The sequence below is a fragment of the Chelonia mydas genome, chromosome 11, assembly GCF_015237465.2.
Source record: "Chelonia mydas isolate rCheMyd1 chromosome 11, rCheMyd1.pri.v2, whole genome shotgun sequence".
In the NCBI taxonomy this organism is placed as follows: domain Eukaryota; kingdom Metazoa; phylum Chordata; order Testudines; family Cheloniidae; genus Chelonia; species Chelonia mydas.
In genome coordinates, this window is record NC_051251.2 from 1,109,058 (window position 1) to 1,127,149 (window position 18,092).

Genomic DNA, 18,092 nt, shown 5'->3' on the forward strand with positions numbered 1-18,092 from the left:
ACGACGATCCGCCGTACAGCGGGAAAACACCCCACCGGCCTGACCCGGGAAGAGACGACGATGCGCCGTACAGCGGGAAAACACCCCACCGGCCGGACCCGGGAAGAGACGACGATGCGCCGTACAGCGGGAAAACACCCCACCGGCCGGACCCGGGAAGAGACGACGATGCGCCGTACAGCGTGAAAACACCCCACCGGCCGGACCCGGGAAGAGACGACGATGCGCCGTACAGCGGGAAAACACCCCACCGGCCTGACCCGGGTAGAGACGACGATGCGCCGTACAGCGGGAAAACACCCCACCGGCCTGACCCGGGTAGAGACGACGACGCGCCGTACAGCGGGAAAACACCCCACCGGCCGGACCCGGGAAGAGACGACGACGCGCCGTACAGTGTGAAAACACCCCACCGGCCGGACCCGGGTAGAGACGACGACGCGCCGTACAGCGGGAAAACACCCCACCGGCCTGACCCGGGTAGAGACGACGACGCGCCGTACAGCGGGAAAACACCCCACCGGCCTGACCCGGGAAGAGACGACGACGCGCCGTACAGCGGGAAAACACCCCACCGGCCGGACCCGGGAAGAGACGACGACGCGCCGTACAGCGTGAAAACACCCCACCGGCCGGACCCGGGTAGAGACGACGACGCGCCGTACAGCGGGAAAACACCCCACCGGCCTGACCCGGGTAGAGACGACGACGCGCCGTACAGCGGTAAACACCCCACCGGCCTGACCCGGGAAGAGACGACGACGCGCCGTACAGCGTGAAAACACCCCACCGGCCGGACCCGGGAAGAGACGACGACGCGCCGTACAGCGTGAAAACACCCCACCGGCCGGACCCGGGAAGAGACGACGACGCGCCGTACAGCGGGAAAACACCCCACCGGCCTGACCCGGGAAGAGACGACGACGCGCCGTACAGCGGGAAAACACCCCACCGGCCTGACCCGGGAAGAGACGACGACGCGCCGTACAGCGGGAAAACACCCCACCGGCGTGACCCGGGAAGAGACGACGACGCGCCGTACAGCGTGAAAACACCCCACCGGCCTGACCCGGGAAGAGACGACGACGCGCCGTACAGCGTGAAAAACACCCCACCGGCCGGACCCGGGAAGAGACGACGACGCGCCGTACAGCGGGAAAACACCCCACCGGCCTGACTCGGGAAGAGACGACGACGCGCCGTACAGCGGGAAAACACCCCACCGGCCTGACCCGGGAAGAGACGACGATGCGCCGTACAGCGTGAAAACACCCCACCGGCCGGACCCGGGAAGAGACGACGATGCGCCGTACAGCGGGAAAACACCCCACCGGCCTGACTCGGGAAGAGACGACGATGCGCCGTACAGCGTGAAAACACCCCACCGGCCTGACCCGGGAAGAGACGACGATGCGCCGTACAGCGGGAAAACACCCCACCGGCCGGACCCGGGAAGAGACGACGATGCGCCGTACAGCGGGAAAACACCCCACCGGCCTGACCCGGGTAGAGACGACGATGCGCCGTACAGCGGGAAAACACCCCACCGGCCTGACCCGGGAAGAGACGACGATGCGCCGTACAGCGGGAAAACACCCCACCGGCCGGACCCGGGAAGAGACGACGATGCGCCGTACAGCGTGAAAACACCCCACCGGCCGGACCCGGGAAGAGACGACGATGCGCCGTACAGCGTGAAAACACCCCACCGGCCGGACCCGGGAAGAGACGACGATGCGCCGTACAGCGTGAAAACACCCCACCGGCCTGACCCGGGAAGAGACGACGATGCGCCGTGCAGCGGGAAAACACCCCACCGGCCTGACTCGGGTAGAGACGACGATGCGCCGTACAGCGGGAAAACACCCCACCGGCCGGACCCGGGAAGAGACGACGATGCGCCGTACAGCGGGAAAACACCCCACCGGCCTGACCCGGGTAGAGACGACGATGCGCCGTACAGCGGGAAAACACCCCACCGGCCGGACCCGGGTAGAGACGACGATGCGCCGTACAGCGGGAAAACACCCCACCGGCCTGACCCGGGAAGAGACGACGATGCGCCGTACAGCGGGAAAACACCCCACCGGCCGGACCCGGGAAGAGACGACGATGCGCCGTACAGCGGGAAAACACCCCACCGGCCTGACCCGGGAAGAGACGACGATGCGCCGTACAGCGGGAAAACACCCCACCGGCCGGACCCGGGAAGAGACGACAATGCGCCGTACAGCGTGAAAACACCCCACCGGCCTGACCCGGGAAGAGACGACGATGCGCCGTACAGCGTGAAAACACCCCACCGGCCGGACCCGGGAAGAGACGACGACGCGCCGTACAGCGTGAAAACACCCCACCGGCCGGACCCGGGTAGAGACGACGATGCGCCGTACAGCGTGAAAACACCCCACCGGCCTGACCCGGGAAGAGACGACGACGCGCCGTACAGCGTGAGAACACCCCACCGGCCTGACCCGGGAAGAGAAGACACCGAGCCATACAGCGGGAAAACACCCCACCGGCCTGACCCGGGAAGAGAAGACACCGAGCCGTACAGCGGGAAAACACCCCACCGGCCTGACCCGGGAAGAGACGACGACGCGCCGTGCAGCGGGAAAACACCCCACCGGCCTGACCCGGGTAGAGACGACGATGCGCCGTGCAGCGGGAAAACACCCCACCGGCCTGACCCGGGTAGAGACGACGATGCGCCGTACAGCGGGAAAACACCCCACCGGCCTGACCCGGGAAGAGACGACGATGCGCCGTACAGCGGGAAAACACCCCACCAGCCTGACCCGGGTAGAGACGACGATGCGCCGTACAGCGGGAAAACACCCCACCGGCCTGACCCGGGTAGAGACGACGATGCGCCGTGCAGCGGGAAAACACCCCACCGGCCTGACCCGGGTAGAGACGACGATGCGCCGTACAGCGGGAAAACACCCCACCGGCCTGACCCGGGAAGAGACGAGCTGCAGGTTCATGCTGATGCAGAGCTCAGCACTACTTGGCCAGTGTGGATTATTTTTGGTTCCAGAACAACAAGCCATGGACAACGGCCCACAATCCACTGCAGCAGAACTGAAGTCGCTCTGACCCCATTTCTAACCGCACACGCTCCCCACCAGCCAGCGGAGAGGCTGAGAACTCCACAGCCAGCTGAGAAAATCCGACAGCAGGAAGAGCCGTTCCTGGCTCCTCCGAGGTGCAGACCAACCCCCAGCCAGCAAACGATGGGCAGGCAACTCAGCGCTACCGGCCAACGCTGGAAAAGAACCGATCTGCAAAGTGGCCAGACACGAAGGCAGCAGCTAAATCAGATGAAAGGGCAAAAAGACTCTACGGGGCTTTTACAGCAGACGTCCCTCAGCTAGAGAACTGCCAGGCCTAGACCCTGGGGACCCTGTTGGTGTCAAACTGGCTGGAGAACGAGGACGGAGAACTCCAGCTGCCGGAACTCAGCTCCCGGATCATGTGATTGAGACCGACCGTGGAGGAAACCATCGACATCGACAGTTTGTGCCTCAGAAAGAACCATCCCCAGAGCAAACTCTCCAGACGCCCGGTGCAAAGGACGAAGACGACGGCTCACCGCTTCTTAACGGACCACAGCCCGTCCCTGCACCTAAGGGACGGCCCGATGGCCCAGCTGTCCCGTGTCCAGGTCGTGCAATTAGAAACCGGTGCGGTTCCGAGACACGGCCCCGGCAGCGCCCGCTGGGAATGGCAGGAACGCAGGCCGTGAAGGGGGCAATGGAACGGGATGCTGAACTGGGCCACGGTGCTCAGCCGCTAGCTGGTGCTGTGTAAAGACCTTATTCAAGCTGACCTGGGCCAGGCCTGGCCGAGCGCTCCGGGATCCGCGCTGGCTACGGCTGGGGGGGAGCAGCGAGCTCCGGAGCCAGGCCAGAGCCGGGGCAGGAGCACGACAGGCAGGCCCAGTACTAGCAGGAGCCGGTGCTCACGGCTGCCAGCATCCGGGCCTGCAGCAGCACGTCCCTGTCCCCTGGGGCTAGGGAAGCACCCCCACCCCGAGCCCACCGCTTCTAGGGACAGCTGGGTGGGCCCCCAGGCCAGACGCCAGGTGGCGGAGCAGACCATCGGCTGGCACTGACACATGGGCCCTAGGGAGATCCCCATGCCCCCTGCTCGTTCCCCTGGGACCTGTCACCCTGAGGGTCCCCGCGGGCAGCCAGGGGGAGGGGGTCAGGCCCCACGGCAAAGGGGCCGCCAGCCAGCTCTTACCTGTGGGAGGTGGTGGCCGGGCGCGGCTCCTCCACGTACAGCTCGGCCGAGCACTCCGCCTGGCCTTGCTCGTTGGCGGCACAGACCCCGTACTGCCCCTCGTCCTCGCTGTCCACATGCGCGATGACCAGCGACTGCAGCCCCCGCTCCCGCTGCAGCCGCACGTTCTCGCCTTCCTCCACCGGCTGGCCTGGAGCGGAGGGCAGAGAAATCCGCGTCAGCGCCCCCACGCCCCGGGGAGGGGAGGACTGGAGAGGGGGCAGAGGCCCGGCAGCCAGCTGCAGCCAGGGACAGCCCAGGGTGCCCAGCCCACCGGAAAGGGTGACTCCCAGGCAGAGCGGAGCCGGGAGCAGGGGCGGGGCGCCCGGGGCACAGCCAGGGTGGGAGGGTTGCTACCAAAGTGGGTCCAGGTGACGGTGGGCGTGGGGGTGCCGCTGATCTTGCAGTCGAAGCGCGCCGTCCGTCCCTTCACCACGGCCAGGTCCTCCAGCTTGCGGGTGAAGAGCGGCTGGATCGACGGGCGCACGGTCAGCCGGGCGCTGCAGGTCAGCTCCTCTGCAAGGCAGGACAGGGCAGGCCGTGAGCATCAGCCCAGACGCAGCAGGGGCGAGGGGCCGTGTGCCGGGCCGACAGACGCATGGGGGAGGGGGCCGGCATGGCAGGGCGTGTGCTGCGTGTTGGGGGGAGGGGCTGCGGGGGTCTTGGGGGGAGCCTGGGGGATCCTGCAGCAGCACCCAGTTCAGGAGGGGCTCAGGGCTCCCCTTGCCCCCGGGGCCTGAAACCAGGAGCCACTGGATGGGCTCAGTGCGTGTTCTCCACTCCACGGGGGAACAGTGGCTGGGGGGCAGTGGCTGGGGTGAGGGGGTTAGTGGCTATGGGGCAGTGGCTGAGGTGGGGGGGCTGGTTGCTGGGGGGTTAGTGGCTGAGGTGGGGGGGCTGGTTGCTGGGGGGTTAGTGGCTGAGGTGGGGGGATTATTGGAATCAATTTGCACTAATTGTATCTGGGCCCCATCCCAGCAGAGGGAACGAAATCTCTGGGCTGAGAGCTATGGCCGCTGCTGGGGGTCCCAGAGCCCTTTCCAGACCCCGGATCATCCCATGCCCCTAGCCACGAAGGGCTGGCTGGGCCCTTGCTAGCCCTGTGGCCCAGTCCCTGGGCGGAGGCAGGGCTCTGTATTCCCTCGCCCAGCCCTGGCCGGCGAGCGTCCGGCCTGCTCCCAAACCCTCCGATGACGGAGCCTCCACGGCCCCCCGGGCTTAACCGCCCTGAGAGCGAGGAAGATTTTCCCAATGTCCAGCCTGAGCCGGCCTGGCTGCAATTTAACCCCTGGCTCCTGGTCTGTGCTCAGTGGCTGAGGAGAACAATTTATCACCCTCCTTTTTATAACGGCCTTTTATGGACTTGGAAACTGCTCTCGGGTCCCCCCTCAGTCTCTCCTCTCCAGACTCAGCAAACCCACGTTTTTCAATCTAGACCTTCCAGCATTTTTGTTGCTCTTCTCTGGACTTGCTCCACTTTGTCCACGTCTTTCCTGCAATGTGGCGCCCAGAACTGGACGCAAGACTCCAGTTGAGGCCTAATCAGCGCGGAGCAGAGCGGAAGAATTACGGCTCGTGTCTGGCTTACGACGCTCCTGCTAATACAGCCCAGAAGGACGCTCGCTTATTTTGCAACAGGGTTACACTGTTGACTCATATCTAGCTTGTGGTCCACTGTCACCCCCAAATCCCTTTCCGCAGTGCTCCTTCCTCGGCCGTCATTGCCCACTGTGTGTGTGCGCCCGATTGTTCCTTCCCAAGTGGAGGACTTGGCATTTGTCCTTATTGAATTTCATTATATTTACTGCAGACCATTTCTCCAGTTTGTCCAGCTCATTTTGAATTTCAATCCTATCCCCAAAGCACTTGCAACCCCTCCCAGCTTGGTAGCATCCGCAAACGTTATCAGTGTACTCTCTGTGCCATTATCTACATCACTGATGAAGAGATTGAACAGAACCGGACCCAGAACTGATCCCTGCGGGACCCCACTCATTATGCCCGTCCAGCCTGACTGTGACCACTGGTAACTACTCTCTGGGAACCGTTTTCCTACCAGTTTTGCACCCACCTTATAGTAGTTCCATCTAGGCTGCATTTCCCTAGTTTGTTTATGAGAAGGTCATGGGAGACAGTATCAAAAGCCTTACTAAAGTCAAGATATATCACATCTACCCCTTCCTCCCATCCACAGGGCTTGTTACCCTGTCAAAGCAAGATATTAGGTTGGTTTGACACGATTTGTTCTTGACAAATCCATGCTGACTATTACTTATCATCTGGTTATCTTCTAGGTGCTTTCAGATTGTTTGCTTAATGATTTGCTCCATTAACTTTCCAGGTACAGAAGTTAAGGTGACTGGTCTGTAATTCCCCGGGTTGTCCTTATTTCTCTTTTTATAGCTAGGTGCTATATTTGCCCTTTTCCTGTTCTCAGGTATCTCTCCCGTCCTCCAAGAGCTCTCAGAGATAATCGCTAATGGCTCAGAGATCTCTTCCGTCTGTTCCTTTAGTATTCTGGGATGCATTTGATCAGGTCCTGCCAACTTGAAGACATCAAACTTGTCTAATTCTTACCTCCTCCTTTTCCTAGCCTCAGATCCTACTTGCCCAATGCTGAAATGCAGCCACCTCCAGGGTGGGAGGCAGCTGCTTTTAGACCGTCCAGCCTTTGTGTCAGATGCCCAAAGAACCTGGCCCTGCACCCCTTTGTCCTGAGGCAGAGATGGGGCCCAGGGAAGGACAGGTGTGGGGGGAGGAGTGCAGGGGCCCTTGGCACCCACAGACACACTCAGCTGAGGACGCAGGCCCCTGGACTCCACTGCCCCTCGCACGGCCCTAGTGGGGGCTGCTGCCTGCTCTGCTGGGTGACAGCGGGGCAGCTCAGCCCCCCAACACACCCGTGTCCCAACCCCCATCACTGAAGGGAGCAGCAGAGCAGCGGTTGCTCCTGGGAGCCAGGCCAACCCCTGAGCCTCCCTCAGCACCAGCCCAACCGGCCCCAGGCCTGGGCCACGCTCAGCTCCCGGCCCCCAGGAGCAAGGGACAGTGGAAGGGCAGGCCCAGCCCAGGCGGGTCCCTCCCCACAGCATCAGCCTGTAACTGGGGGTGGGGTTCCCAGCAATCCCTGGCCGGGGCCTAGGGCAGAGATCCCAGAGCTGGGGCCCACCCCGGGCCTAGCAGAGGTGCAGTGAATGGCGAGGGGAGCCCAGAGGGTGCCCATGGACAGTCTGGTCCCTCGGGGCTACCAGGAGGTGGGTGTCATGGCCCTGCCGGGCCAGGCACAGGGCGCCCCCCAAGGGGCAGTGATGACCCCGCCACGCCGGGTGCGGAGCCCCTTACCCTTGGCCGTGCTCAGCTTGCACGTGTAGATGCCGCTGTCGTCCTCGTGCACGGAGGTGAGCAGCAGCTTGCACTTGTGCCCGTCAAAATGCATCTTGCACTTGAGCAGGGCGGGCTGCAGCAGCCGCCCCCGTGAGAGCCAGTCCACGTCCATGTCCGGCGGGCCTGTCACCAGGCACTCGAAGAGCGCCAGCTCCCCGGCCCCGACCGTCACGTCCTGCAGCGGTGCCACCACGGCCAGAGCCTGGCTCGCGGGGTGTGCTGGGGAGAGAGAAACGCACCTGAGCCACTGAACGGGAACGACAGGGGGGGCCGGGGGCAGGGCCCCCAGACATGCAGGGAGCAGGGGGAGGAGCAGGGTGCCCAGGGACAGGAGGCAGGGCCCCCAGGACACACAGGGAATGGGAGGGGGCAGGGTGCACAGGGAATGGGGGGGTGGGCAGTGCCACCCGGGGACACGCAGGGAATGGGGGGGATGGGCAGGGCTCCCTGGGACATGCAGGGAATAGGAGAGGGGCAGGGTGCTCGGGAAAGCGGGGGGCAGGACCCTTGGGACATGTTGGGAATGGGGTCAGGGCCCCCCGAGGACATGCCGGGAGCGGGGGGCCAGGCCCCTAAGGGCCCTGTGGAAGGGGGTGCAGGATGCATGGCACCCCAGGACATTGAGAAGGCGACAGAGGGCAGGGGCCACCTGGCCCCACAGCAGAGGGTGACAAGTGCAGGAGGATCTGACAGGGTTGGGGCTCTGTGCCTTGAACAAACCACACAGCACTTTACCAAACACACTTTATTAGAGCTACAAAAAAGTCCCAGCCCCCAGCCCCAGCTCCCTGGGGCCGCTCCCCACACTGGGAGCACCCAGGCCTGGGGACCCCTGGGGTCCGGCAGTGGGCCCCGCCGCACAGTGCATTGGGGGAGCCGTTTGTGCTACTTCACAGCCTGGGCCCGATGCTGGCTGGGCAGAGGCTGCCGGGGGTGCTCTCCGGGTAGGGGTGGGGGGCAGTGGGTCTCCTGCCCCCGCCCCCAGGCATGTTCGTTCCCAAGCTGCCCAGTGTCCAGGGTTTTCCCGTCCCTTCTGCCCGGCCCCGGGCTGGCACCGTCTCTGCAGAGAGGCTCCCTGCTCCTTGGCAGTGCTGAAGAGGAGCAGCAGGACACACAGACGCGGACACACGGACAGACTGAGAGACAGACAGCATCACGCAGCCACCACGGCCCGGCTTGCAGACGCTGGGCGCGGCCCAGCTGGGCCTGCAGCGCCCCCTGGCGCCGGCACTGTGCTATGCCCGACTGGCCCCGCCCGCGCCCCAAGGCTCCGCCTTGGTTCCGCCTCCCCCGCCGGCCAGCAAGACCCACAGCCGCTAGTCCACGCGTTAGCCTTGGAGCCCAGAGTCCAGGAGGTGGCGGCGGGTCGGGGGCCAGGCCCGGGGCGCCAGGCCCTGCCCCTTGGTCACTCCGTCCCTTCTGGAGCAGAAGGCAAGAACGCAAGGCGAGGTCCGGTGCCTAAGAGGTGTGGCACTAAAGAGCCCCGAGGCCGCGGCTCTGTGGGACGCGCCCCCTTATCGCACTCCCCCTGTGTACAGACAAAAACCGCAGTCAGCAAGCGGCAGGGTTAGTGCAGCCGAGACGGGCACAGGACGCGGGCACAGGACGCGGGCACACACAACCTCCCTGCCTGCAAAGGGCCTGGGCGACTGGGCTGGGGCCTGGCCTGGGACAGCAGGGTTCTCGGCCGCCCCAGCAGGACGGGGGCCCAGGAGCCGCCCCGGAGGTCTGGCAGCCCAGCCCGGCCGTCGGCTCGTAACTAAACTCCACCCCAGCAGGCGTCGACCAGGCTCTGTCTCGCCTGGAGCTGCCCTGTGACCCCCGTGCGGGCTGGGAACACCCCAACAGCGTCCGTGCCAGGCAGGAGGCCTGGGCCCAAGCCCGGCTGCTGGGCTCCCGCTGCCCGTTTGCCGTCTGTAAGGGGGCAGCAGCTGGCGTGGCCGGGAGGTGCCAGGTCTCATAGGGATCGGTGGCCACAGCATCCCGCAGGGCACTGTGGGGGCAGCGAAGGAAACGCACCAGAGCAGCAGGGCCAAGAGCCCCACCACGCACAGGCCAGCACGGCCCAGCGAGCCACGGGCGTGGCCCAGGCCGCCCTGCGCATGGCAAGGCGCACGGGGACGGGGGGGCCAAACCTGGCTGAGATGGAGCCGCCCGGGTGCTCATGGGCACAGCCCTCCTCCCAGGAGGGACACCACGAAACTCCTGCAGCAGGGACCAAACCCCAGGACACCAGGCATCCTGTCACTACAGTGCAGGCAGGGACTGAGGGGCACCAGCAGAACTGTACAGGGGAGCCAGGGCTGGGACAGGAGGGGGCTGTGGGGTCGGGATTGAGGGGTACTGGCAGGGCTGTGGATGGAGAGCCCAGGGCTGGGTTTGCAGGGGCTGCGGGTCGGGACTAAGGGGTGTGACAACGTGGGACTGTTCTTAATGTTTTCTCTGAATAGTGTGGGGGTGCCTCAGTTTCCCCTAGGCAGTTCTTAAGTATCCAGGTGGTGAGATAAGGGGGTGTGATTGTGGCAGAGCCCTAGAGGGCAGGTGTGTGCAGGGGTCTGCACAGAGAATGGCCGACACCCTGTTTTCTGGCCACTGATGGCCTGGGCCCCCTCTGCAAAGGGGCCGACTGAAGGGGTTGGAGAACAAAGAGATCAGGTGGCCTTCTGGCCCGGGAAAGGGCCAAAGGCCAGACGAGGGGCTCGGGAGTTGCAGTTTGGAGCTGGCTGGAGAGGGGGGAGTCCAGAACTGGGATCTGGGCTCCCTGCCCCCCAAGATGGACCAGACTGAGGGGTCTGGGTTTCTGCACCTACAAGCTCTGTGTTAGACCATGTTCCTGTCATCTAATAAACCTTCTGTTTCCCCGGCTGGCTGAGAGTCACGTCTGACTGCGGAGTTGGGGGGCAGGACCCTCTGGCTTCCCCAAGACCCCGCCTGGGCGGACTCGCTGGGGGAAGCGCACGGAGGGGCAGAGGAGGCTGAATGCTCCGAGGTCAGACCCAGGAAGGTGGAGCCGGGGGAGCTGTGTGTCCTGCAGACAGGCTGCTCACAGAGAGGAGACTCCCCCAGAGTCCTGCCTGGCTTCATGGGGAGCCGTTCCAGAGCATCGCCCAGGGACGCCGTGACAGGGGCACCAGCAGAGCTGGGTGTAGAGGGGAGCCCAGGGCTGGGGTTGCAGGGGCTTCGAGTCGGGAGTGAGGGGCACCAGCAGAGCTGTGGGGAGCCCAGGGCTGGGATAGGAGGGGGCTGTGGGGTCAGGAGTGAGGGGCACCAGCAGAGCTGTGGGGAGCCCAGGGCTGGGATAGGAGGGGGCTGTGGGGTCAGGAGTGAGGGGCACTGGCAGAGCTGGGGGGAGCCCAGGGCTGGCATAGGAGGGAGCTGTGGGGTCGGGATTGAGGGGCACAGGCAGGGCTGTGGATGGGGAGCCCAGGGCTGGGGTTGCAGGGGGCTGCGGGTCAGGAGTGAGGGGCACCGGCAGAGCTGGGGGGCAGGGCTGGGCTGGGCTGGGGCAGAACGGCGGGAATAGGGGTCAGGACAGATCTGACTTTTCTCTCGGTTCTCCAGAGCAGTTTCTCCACCGGCATTGGGATCCAACGCTCCAGCCCCCGCGAGCCTCTGGTGACTCCCCCCTGCCAGCGTCTGGGGCCACGCTGGGGATGGGCGCGTGGACCAGTCGCTGGGCCCAGGCTCCAGCCCCTGCAGGGCCGGGGCCACCGCAGAGCCGGGCAGCCGTGCCTCACCCTGTCCTGGGAGCAGCTCCTCTCGGGGGGCCCCCCCGGCCTCCCGCAGCCCAGCGAGCAGGGGGGCGGCCAGGCCCGGGCGTTACCTCGGACCTGCAGCTTGGCCTCGCACTGCTTGGTGCCGTACTCGTTGATGGCTTTGCAGGCGTAGAAGCCGGCGTCCGCGCGCTCAGCCGCCAGGATGTGCAGGGTGGAGGCGCCGCCCGCCCCCTCCACCACGGAGAGCCGACGCCCCAGCTTCACCGGCTGCCGGTTCCTCAGCCTGCGGGGGGGCACAGTCAGGGCCTGCCCCCACCCGGTGGGAGCCAGCTCCCGCGCTGCCCGCGGGCGCGTCCCGCCTGGCACTGGCCGAACCCAGGGCTCTCACCCGCCTCCTGCCTCACCAGCCCCAACCCCAGCCTCTGCTCCTGCCCTGGGGCCGGATGGGAGCCGGGGGCCTCTAGAGGGGAAAGGCCCCGTGCCCCATTCCCAGCCCCACCTGGGCCAGCCAATCCCTGCCCCGTGCCCCATTCCCCGCCCCGCTGGGCCAGCCAGTCCCTGCCCCGTGCCCCATTCCCCGCCCTCCTGGGCCAGCCAGCCCCTGCCCCGTGCCCCATTCCCTGGCCCCCCTGAGCCAGCCAGTCCCTGCCCCGTGCCCCATTCCCCGCCCCGCTGGGCCAGCCAGTCCCTGCCCCGTGCCCCATTCCCTGCCCTCCTGGGCCAGCCAGTCCCTGCCCCGTGCCCCATTCCCTGGCCCCCCTGAGCCAGCCAGCCCCTGCCCTGGGGCCGGGTGGGAGCCGACGGCCCCTAGAGGGGAAAGGCCCCGTGCCCCATTCCCCGCCCCCCTGGGCCAGCCAGTCCCTGCCCCGTGCCCCAATCCCCGCCCCACCTGGGCCAGCCAGTCCCTGCCCCGTGCCCCATTCCCTGCCCTCCTGGGCCAGCCAGTCCCTGCCCCGTGCTCCATTCCCTGCCCCACCTGGGCCAGCCAGTCCCTGCCCCGTGCCCCAATCCCTGCCCCCCTGGGCCAGCCAGTCCCTGCCCTGGGGCCAGATGGGAGCCGGCGCCCCGTAGAGGAGACAGGTCCTGTGCCCCATTCCCTGCCCCCCCGAGCCAGCCAGCCCCTGCCCCGTGCCCCATTCCCCGCCCCCCTGGGCCAGCCAGTCCCTGCCCCGTGCCCCATTCCCTGCCCCGCTGGGCCAGCCAGTCCCTGCCCCGTGCCCCATTCCCCGCCCCCCTGGGCCAGCCAGTCCCTGCCCCGTGCCCCATTCCCCGCCCCCCTGGGCCAGCCAGTCCCTGCCCCGTGCCCCATTCCCCGCCCCCCTGGGCCAGCCAGTCCCTGCCCCGTGCCCCATTCCCCGCCCCCCTGGGCCAGCCAGTCCCTGCCCCGTGCCCCATTCCCCGCCCCCCTGGGCCAGCCAGCCCCTGCCCCGTGCCCCATTCCCCGCCCCCCTGGGCCAGCCAGCCCCTGCCCCATGCCCCGCCCCCCTGGGCCAGCCAGTCCCTGCCCCGTGCCCCATTCCCTGACCCCCCTGAGCCAGCCAGCCCCTGCCCTGGGGCCGGGTGGGAGCCGACGCCCCCTAGAGGGGACAGGCCCCATGTCCCATTTCCCAGCCCCGTGCCCCATTCCCATTCAGACTGTTGCCATCCCGTTGCAGGAGCGTTCCTGCAGTAACACGAATGGCACCAGGGCCCGGGACTCCCTCCCTCCCTCCCATGGCCGGGGAGCCCGCGCTGGAGGACTCACCAGTAGATGATGGGTTTGGGTTCGCCCCGGACCCGGGTGCTCATGCTGACGTCCTGCCCCTCCAGCACCGACTGGTCGCTCAGAGCCAGCTGGGGTGGGAAACACATGAGGGGAGGGGGTCAGACAGCGAGCGCCCGGCCGCCCGCGGGGACCAGAGCAGGGAGTGAGGGTCACCCCAGCACGGCAAGACCTGCCAACAGGAGGGGGCGCCCAAGGTGGGAGCTGCTGTCACAGAGCCCCATGGGGCAGGGGCTAGTGGGCCTCGCGGTGCCCCGGCAGACACCCCAATGCTAGGCAGGGCGGCCCAGGCTGTGTCCAGGCTCCGGGAGAGGCAAACCGCTGCCCAGTGACCCCGGGGCACCAGGACCTGGCGGCAGACAGGAAGGGCCCCCTCCACCCCGGGACCCGCCCCCTCACCTCAAAGGTGGGGGCAGCCTTGAAGTTGGTCTCCACGGGGCTGCGGGATGCGCCAAGGTCGACTTTGTGCTGCAGCTTCCCGGCCAGACAGTGCTGGGGGGTCCCGGACGCTGGGAATTCCTCCAGGGGGCTCAGGTACTCCTCGTCCGACGTGATGGGGCTGGCCAGGGCCAGGGGGGGCGGCAGGGGCCCCTGGCTCTCCGCAGGGGGCGCTGGCTCAGGAGAGAGCAGGTAGTAAGGCGGGTTAAGGGTGCCAGGTTGTGACGAAGTGGGACTGTTCTTAATGTTTCCTCTGAATAATGTGGGGCTGGGTTTCCCCTAGACAGTTCTTAAGTATCTAGGTGGTGGGATAAGGGTGTATGATCATTGCAGAGCCCTAGAGGGCAGGTGTGTGCAGGGGTCTGGACACAGAGAATGGCCGACACCCTGTTTCCTGGCAACTGATGGCCTGGCCCCCCTCCCCTCCCCTCCCCCCCCCCCCCCCCCCCCCCCCCCCCCCCCCCCCCCCCCCCCCCCCCCCCCGCAAGGTGAGAGCTAAAGGGTTGGAGAACAAAGGAATCAGGTGCCCTCCTGGCCCCGGAAAGGAACAAAGCCCAGAGGAGGAGGGGCTGGAGGGAGTTTCAGTTTGGGGCTGGCTGGGGACGAGGAGTAAAGCGCAGACGGGGTTGTCTGGCTCACTGCCCCCCAAAATGGACCCGGCTGAGGGGTCCTGTTCTCTGCACCTACAAGCTCTGTTTTAGACCATGTTCCGGTCGTCTAATAAACCTTCTGTTTTACTGGCTGGCTGAGAGTCACGTCTGACTGCGGAGTTGGGGGGCAGGACCCTCTGGCTTCCCCAAGACCCCGCCTGGGCGGACTGGCTGTGGGAAACGCACGGAGGGGCAGAGGATGCTGAATGCTCTGGGGTCAGACCCAGGAAGGTGGAAGCCGGGTGAGCTGTGTGTCCTGCAGGTTTCAGAGTAACAGCCGTGTTAGTCTGTATTTGCAAAAAGAAAAGGAGTACTTGTGGCACCTTAGAGACTAACCAATTTATTTGTGAGGGAGAGAAAACCTTTTGTAGTGATCACCCATTTTTTCATGGTTTGTGTGTATAAAAACGTCTTCTGTATTTTCCATTGAATGCATCCGATGAAGTGAGCTGTAGCTCACGAAAGCTTATGCTCAAATAAATTGGTTAGTCTCTAAGGTGCCACAAGTCCTCCTTTTCTTTTTGTGTGTCCTGCAGACAGGCTGGTCCCAGAGAGGAGACTTCCCCAGAGCCGTAGGGAGCAGTTCCAGAGCATCGCCCCGGGATGCTGTGACACAGGTCCCCTGGCCATGGCAAGCTCCTGGCTGGGATGGCAGCACCGGGCGAGGTCCCATGGGACAGGACGGGCAGCGGGGGCACCCAGGGTGGCAGCACGCACAGGGCAGAGCAGCCAGGGCTCCGACAAGGCGGGCACAGTGCAGCTCCATCGTCCTCCACCCCGCTGCCCCGTCTTCCCTCAGACCCCAGGCCGGGGCAAGCACTGGGGGAGGGTCTCCCCCTGACACCCCAGCCTGAGACGAGGGGGAAGGATGGGACCCTGCAGCACCCCCGTGGGAGCTCCCCGGCCAAACCCTTTCAGAGCCCAGGCCGCTGGGGCCGGAGCCCGTGGGCGAGTGCGGGGAGAAGGCCAGGCAGACGATAAGGGGTTGAGATAGGGGGACAGGCTGGCTCACGAGGCAGCTGCCGTCCGTCCGCCTGGCTCTCCAGGGCTGAAGGTGACATTGGCAGCCGCACTCATGCTCCAGCCTCGGGGTCCTGCCCCCCTGGACCCGGGGCTGTGCCGCAGAGGGGAACAGGAGCCCGAGGAGTGTGCAGGCCGGTGACCCCGGGGCAGGGACCTGGGGCTCGGCTCCCAAGGATGCAGGGGGCAGCAGATACTGCTGACGAGATGGCCAGCAAGGAGGCCCCGGGCACTCCCGCTAGGCAAGGCTCCCACCCTCCACCCGGGCTTGCCCAGGGCAGTTGCACAGAGGCAACCGCGGCAGGATGCCGAGGGGCAGGGGCTGAGCATCGCCTGTCCGCGGGCACAGGAACCCAGCGCGCTGCCTGCCAGGGCGGCCCAGAGACAGTGCAGCAGACCCATCCCAGCCACTCGTGTGCCAGGGAGCCCTGGTCAGATACCAGGGTGACAGGCTCATGCACCCACCCCATGGGACAGGCCACGTGCCCGTTGCTCTGGGTGGGGATGAGAGATCCAAGGGTGCCAGGCTGCCCTGCCCCCCACAGCAGAGGGCCCCCCACGTGCTCAACCCCCTGCCCCCAGAGGCTAGTACACAGGCGGCTAATCGCTGCCCTCCCTTTAGTAGCACAGGGCAAGGGGGAGCGGGCAGCCCAGCCTGGAGGGGGCGCCAGCTGCAGGAACAGTGGCCCAGGTGTGTCCCCACCCCCACAGAGAGAGGCAGGGGGTGCCCAGCCCAGGGGCTAGGGTCTCTGTGGCCTGGAAGCCAGCCTCTGGGAGTGGGGCTAGGACCCAGTGCAGAAACACCCCTTGGGAAACGGCCAGAGCCCCAAACGTCATGGACACTCGGGGGTCAACACTGGGGTGGGCAGAGGGGGCCTGGGCGGGGGGTTGGGGGCAGGGAGCTGGGCACACCCCGCTGCGGGCAGACGGCGTCGGGGGGGTTGGGGTGGCAGATGGTCGGGGGGGTTGGGGGCAGGAATCCGGGCACACCCGTTGCGGGCAGAGGGGGGCGGGGGGAGGGGTCGGGGGCAGGGCACACCCAGTGCGGGCAGAGAGTCCGGAGGGGGGGGTTGGGAGCAGGGAGCCGGGCACACCCCGGGGTGGACAGAGGGGATCTGGGGGGAGGGGTTGGGGCTGGGCACACCCGGTGCGGGCAGAGGGTCGGGGAGTGGGAGGTTTGGGGGCAGGGAGCTGGGCACACCCCGGGGCGGGCAGAGGGAATCGGGGGCGGAGGGGTTGGGGGCAGGGTACACCCAGTGAGGGCAGAGGGTCGGGGGGGAGGGGTTGGGGGCAGGGAGCCGGGCACACCCGGGGCGGGCAGAGGGGATCGGGGCGGGGGGTTGGGGGCAGGGAGCCGGGCACACCCGGGGCGGGCAGAGGGGATCGGGGGGGGAGGGGTTGGGGGCAGGGAGCCGGGCACACCCGGGGCGGGCAGAGGGGATCGGGGGGAGGGGGGTTGGGGGCAGGGAGCCGGGCACACCCGGGGCGGGCAGAGGGTCGGGGGGGGGGGGTTGGGGGTAGGGAGCCGGGCACACCCGGGGCGGGCAGAGGGTCGGGGGGGGGGGGTTGGGGGTAGGGAGCCGGGCACACCCGGGGCGGGCAGAGGGGATCGGGGGGGGGGGGGTTGGGGGCAGGGAGCCGGGCACACCCGGGGCAGGCAGAGGGTCCGGGGGGGGAGGGACACGCCATGGGACACGCCCCGTTCCCGGGAGGGGCCGCCCGGCTGCGTCCCCAGCGCACCTGCCCCTTCCCCCGCCCGGCCCGGCCCGGCCCGGCTCTGCGGAGCCCCAGCGCCCGCGGGCCGCGCCGCGACTCACCCAGGGCGGCGGGCGGCTCCATCCCCGCAGGGCGCCCGCCCGGCAGCGTGAGACCGCGACCCGCCGGGGCTGGGCTGGGCTGGGCTGGGCCGGGTCCGGGCCGGGTCCCGCCCCCCGAGCCCCCCCAGGCAGGCGGGGCGAGCCCCGGGCAGGGCAGGGTCCGGGTCCGAGTCCGACGCCGCGGGGATGGGCGCAGCCAGGCCCCGCTCTCTGCTGGCCCCGCCCCGGAGACGCTTCTCCAGCCAGCAGCCTCCGCCCGCCTCCCTCCCCCCGGCCCTGGGTCTGATGGGAGCCGGTGCCCCCCCGCTCTGGGGCCCGCACCCCCGAGGAGGGTCCATTTCGGTGCCGTCAGCCCAGCGTGGAGCCCGATTCTGCCCGGGGCAGGCGCTGCCCCCCTGTCCTGCGCCCTCAGCACCAGTCCTGGACGCTGGCAAGGCCCCTTCCCCGGCAGGATGGACCAGGGCTGGGCCCCTCGGCCCGCTGTGGTGCCCCCCCGCCCCCTCCGGGCCACGGCGGCGCGGCCAGCCCACGGCAGCGGTCCCGGCCCTTCGCCCCACCAGCCCGGCTGAAGGGGCCGGCTCAGGCGCGGGCTGGGTGAACCTCCTGCTGGTGGCCCAGCACCCCAGGGACCCGCTGGGCGGAGGCGGGGGCCAGTTGGGCTCGGCCCCCTGGGTTCTAGGTAGCCCCTGGCCAGCCAGGATGGCCCATGGGAAGGGCGCGCTTGGCAGCCCTGAGGGAGGAGCAGAGGCCCTGGGGTTTCGCCCGGGGGAGCCCGCAGGAGCCCTTGGCCAGGCTCCCGGGGCCGGGCAGGGCCACGTCTCTGGGCCCCCTCCAGGAAAGTCTCCAGGCTGGGGGATCCCTGGGGCTCGTGCTGCCGGCCCACGGCGGGGCGGGGTGCTGAGGAGCAGGTGGGGCCGCGGGGGCAGTGCCAGGGTGCTGCTGGGCACCGCTGGGGACCCACTGGTGCTGGGAGCCCAGGCAGGCAGCAGGACCCTCCGTGCTCCCAGCTGGCCGCACG

The 18,092-nt window shown here is 67.4% G+C and overlaps 1 protein-coding gene across 3 annotated transcripts in view; it reads right to left on the minus strand.

Annotated features, from left to right (window-relative positions):
* Positions 1–18,092, minus strand: part of SPEG (striated muscle enriched protein kinase) — a 117,711-nt gene that overhangs the window by 52,605 nt on the left and 47,014 nt on the right. For all 3 annotated transcript variants that reach the window (XM_043524937.1, XM_043524938.1, XM_043524939.1), the window contains 6 exons: positions 13,549–13,760; positions 13,132–13,220; positions 11,495–11,670; positions 7,630–7,890; positions 4,645–4,803; positions 4,249–4,438 (listed from right to left, as the gene is read on the minus strand). In XM_043524937.1, coding sequence (XP_043380872.1) covers positions 4,249–4,438; positions 4,645–4,803; positions 7,630–7,890; positions 11,495–11,670; positions 13,132–13,220; positions 13,549–13,760 — 1,087 coding nt within the window. The remainder of the gene's footprint in view (positions 1–4,248; positions 4,439–4,644; positions 4,804–7,629; positions 7,891–11,494; positions 11,671–13,131; positions 13,221–13,548; positions 13,761–18,092) is intronic.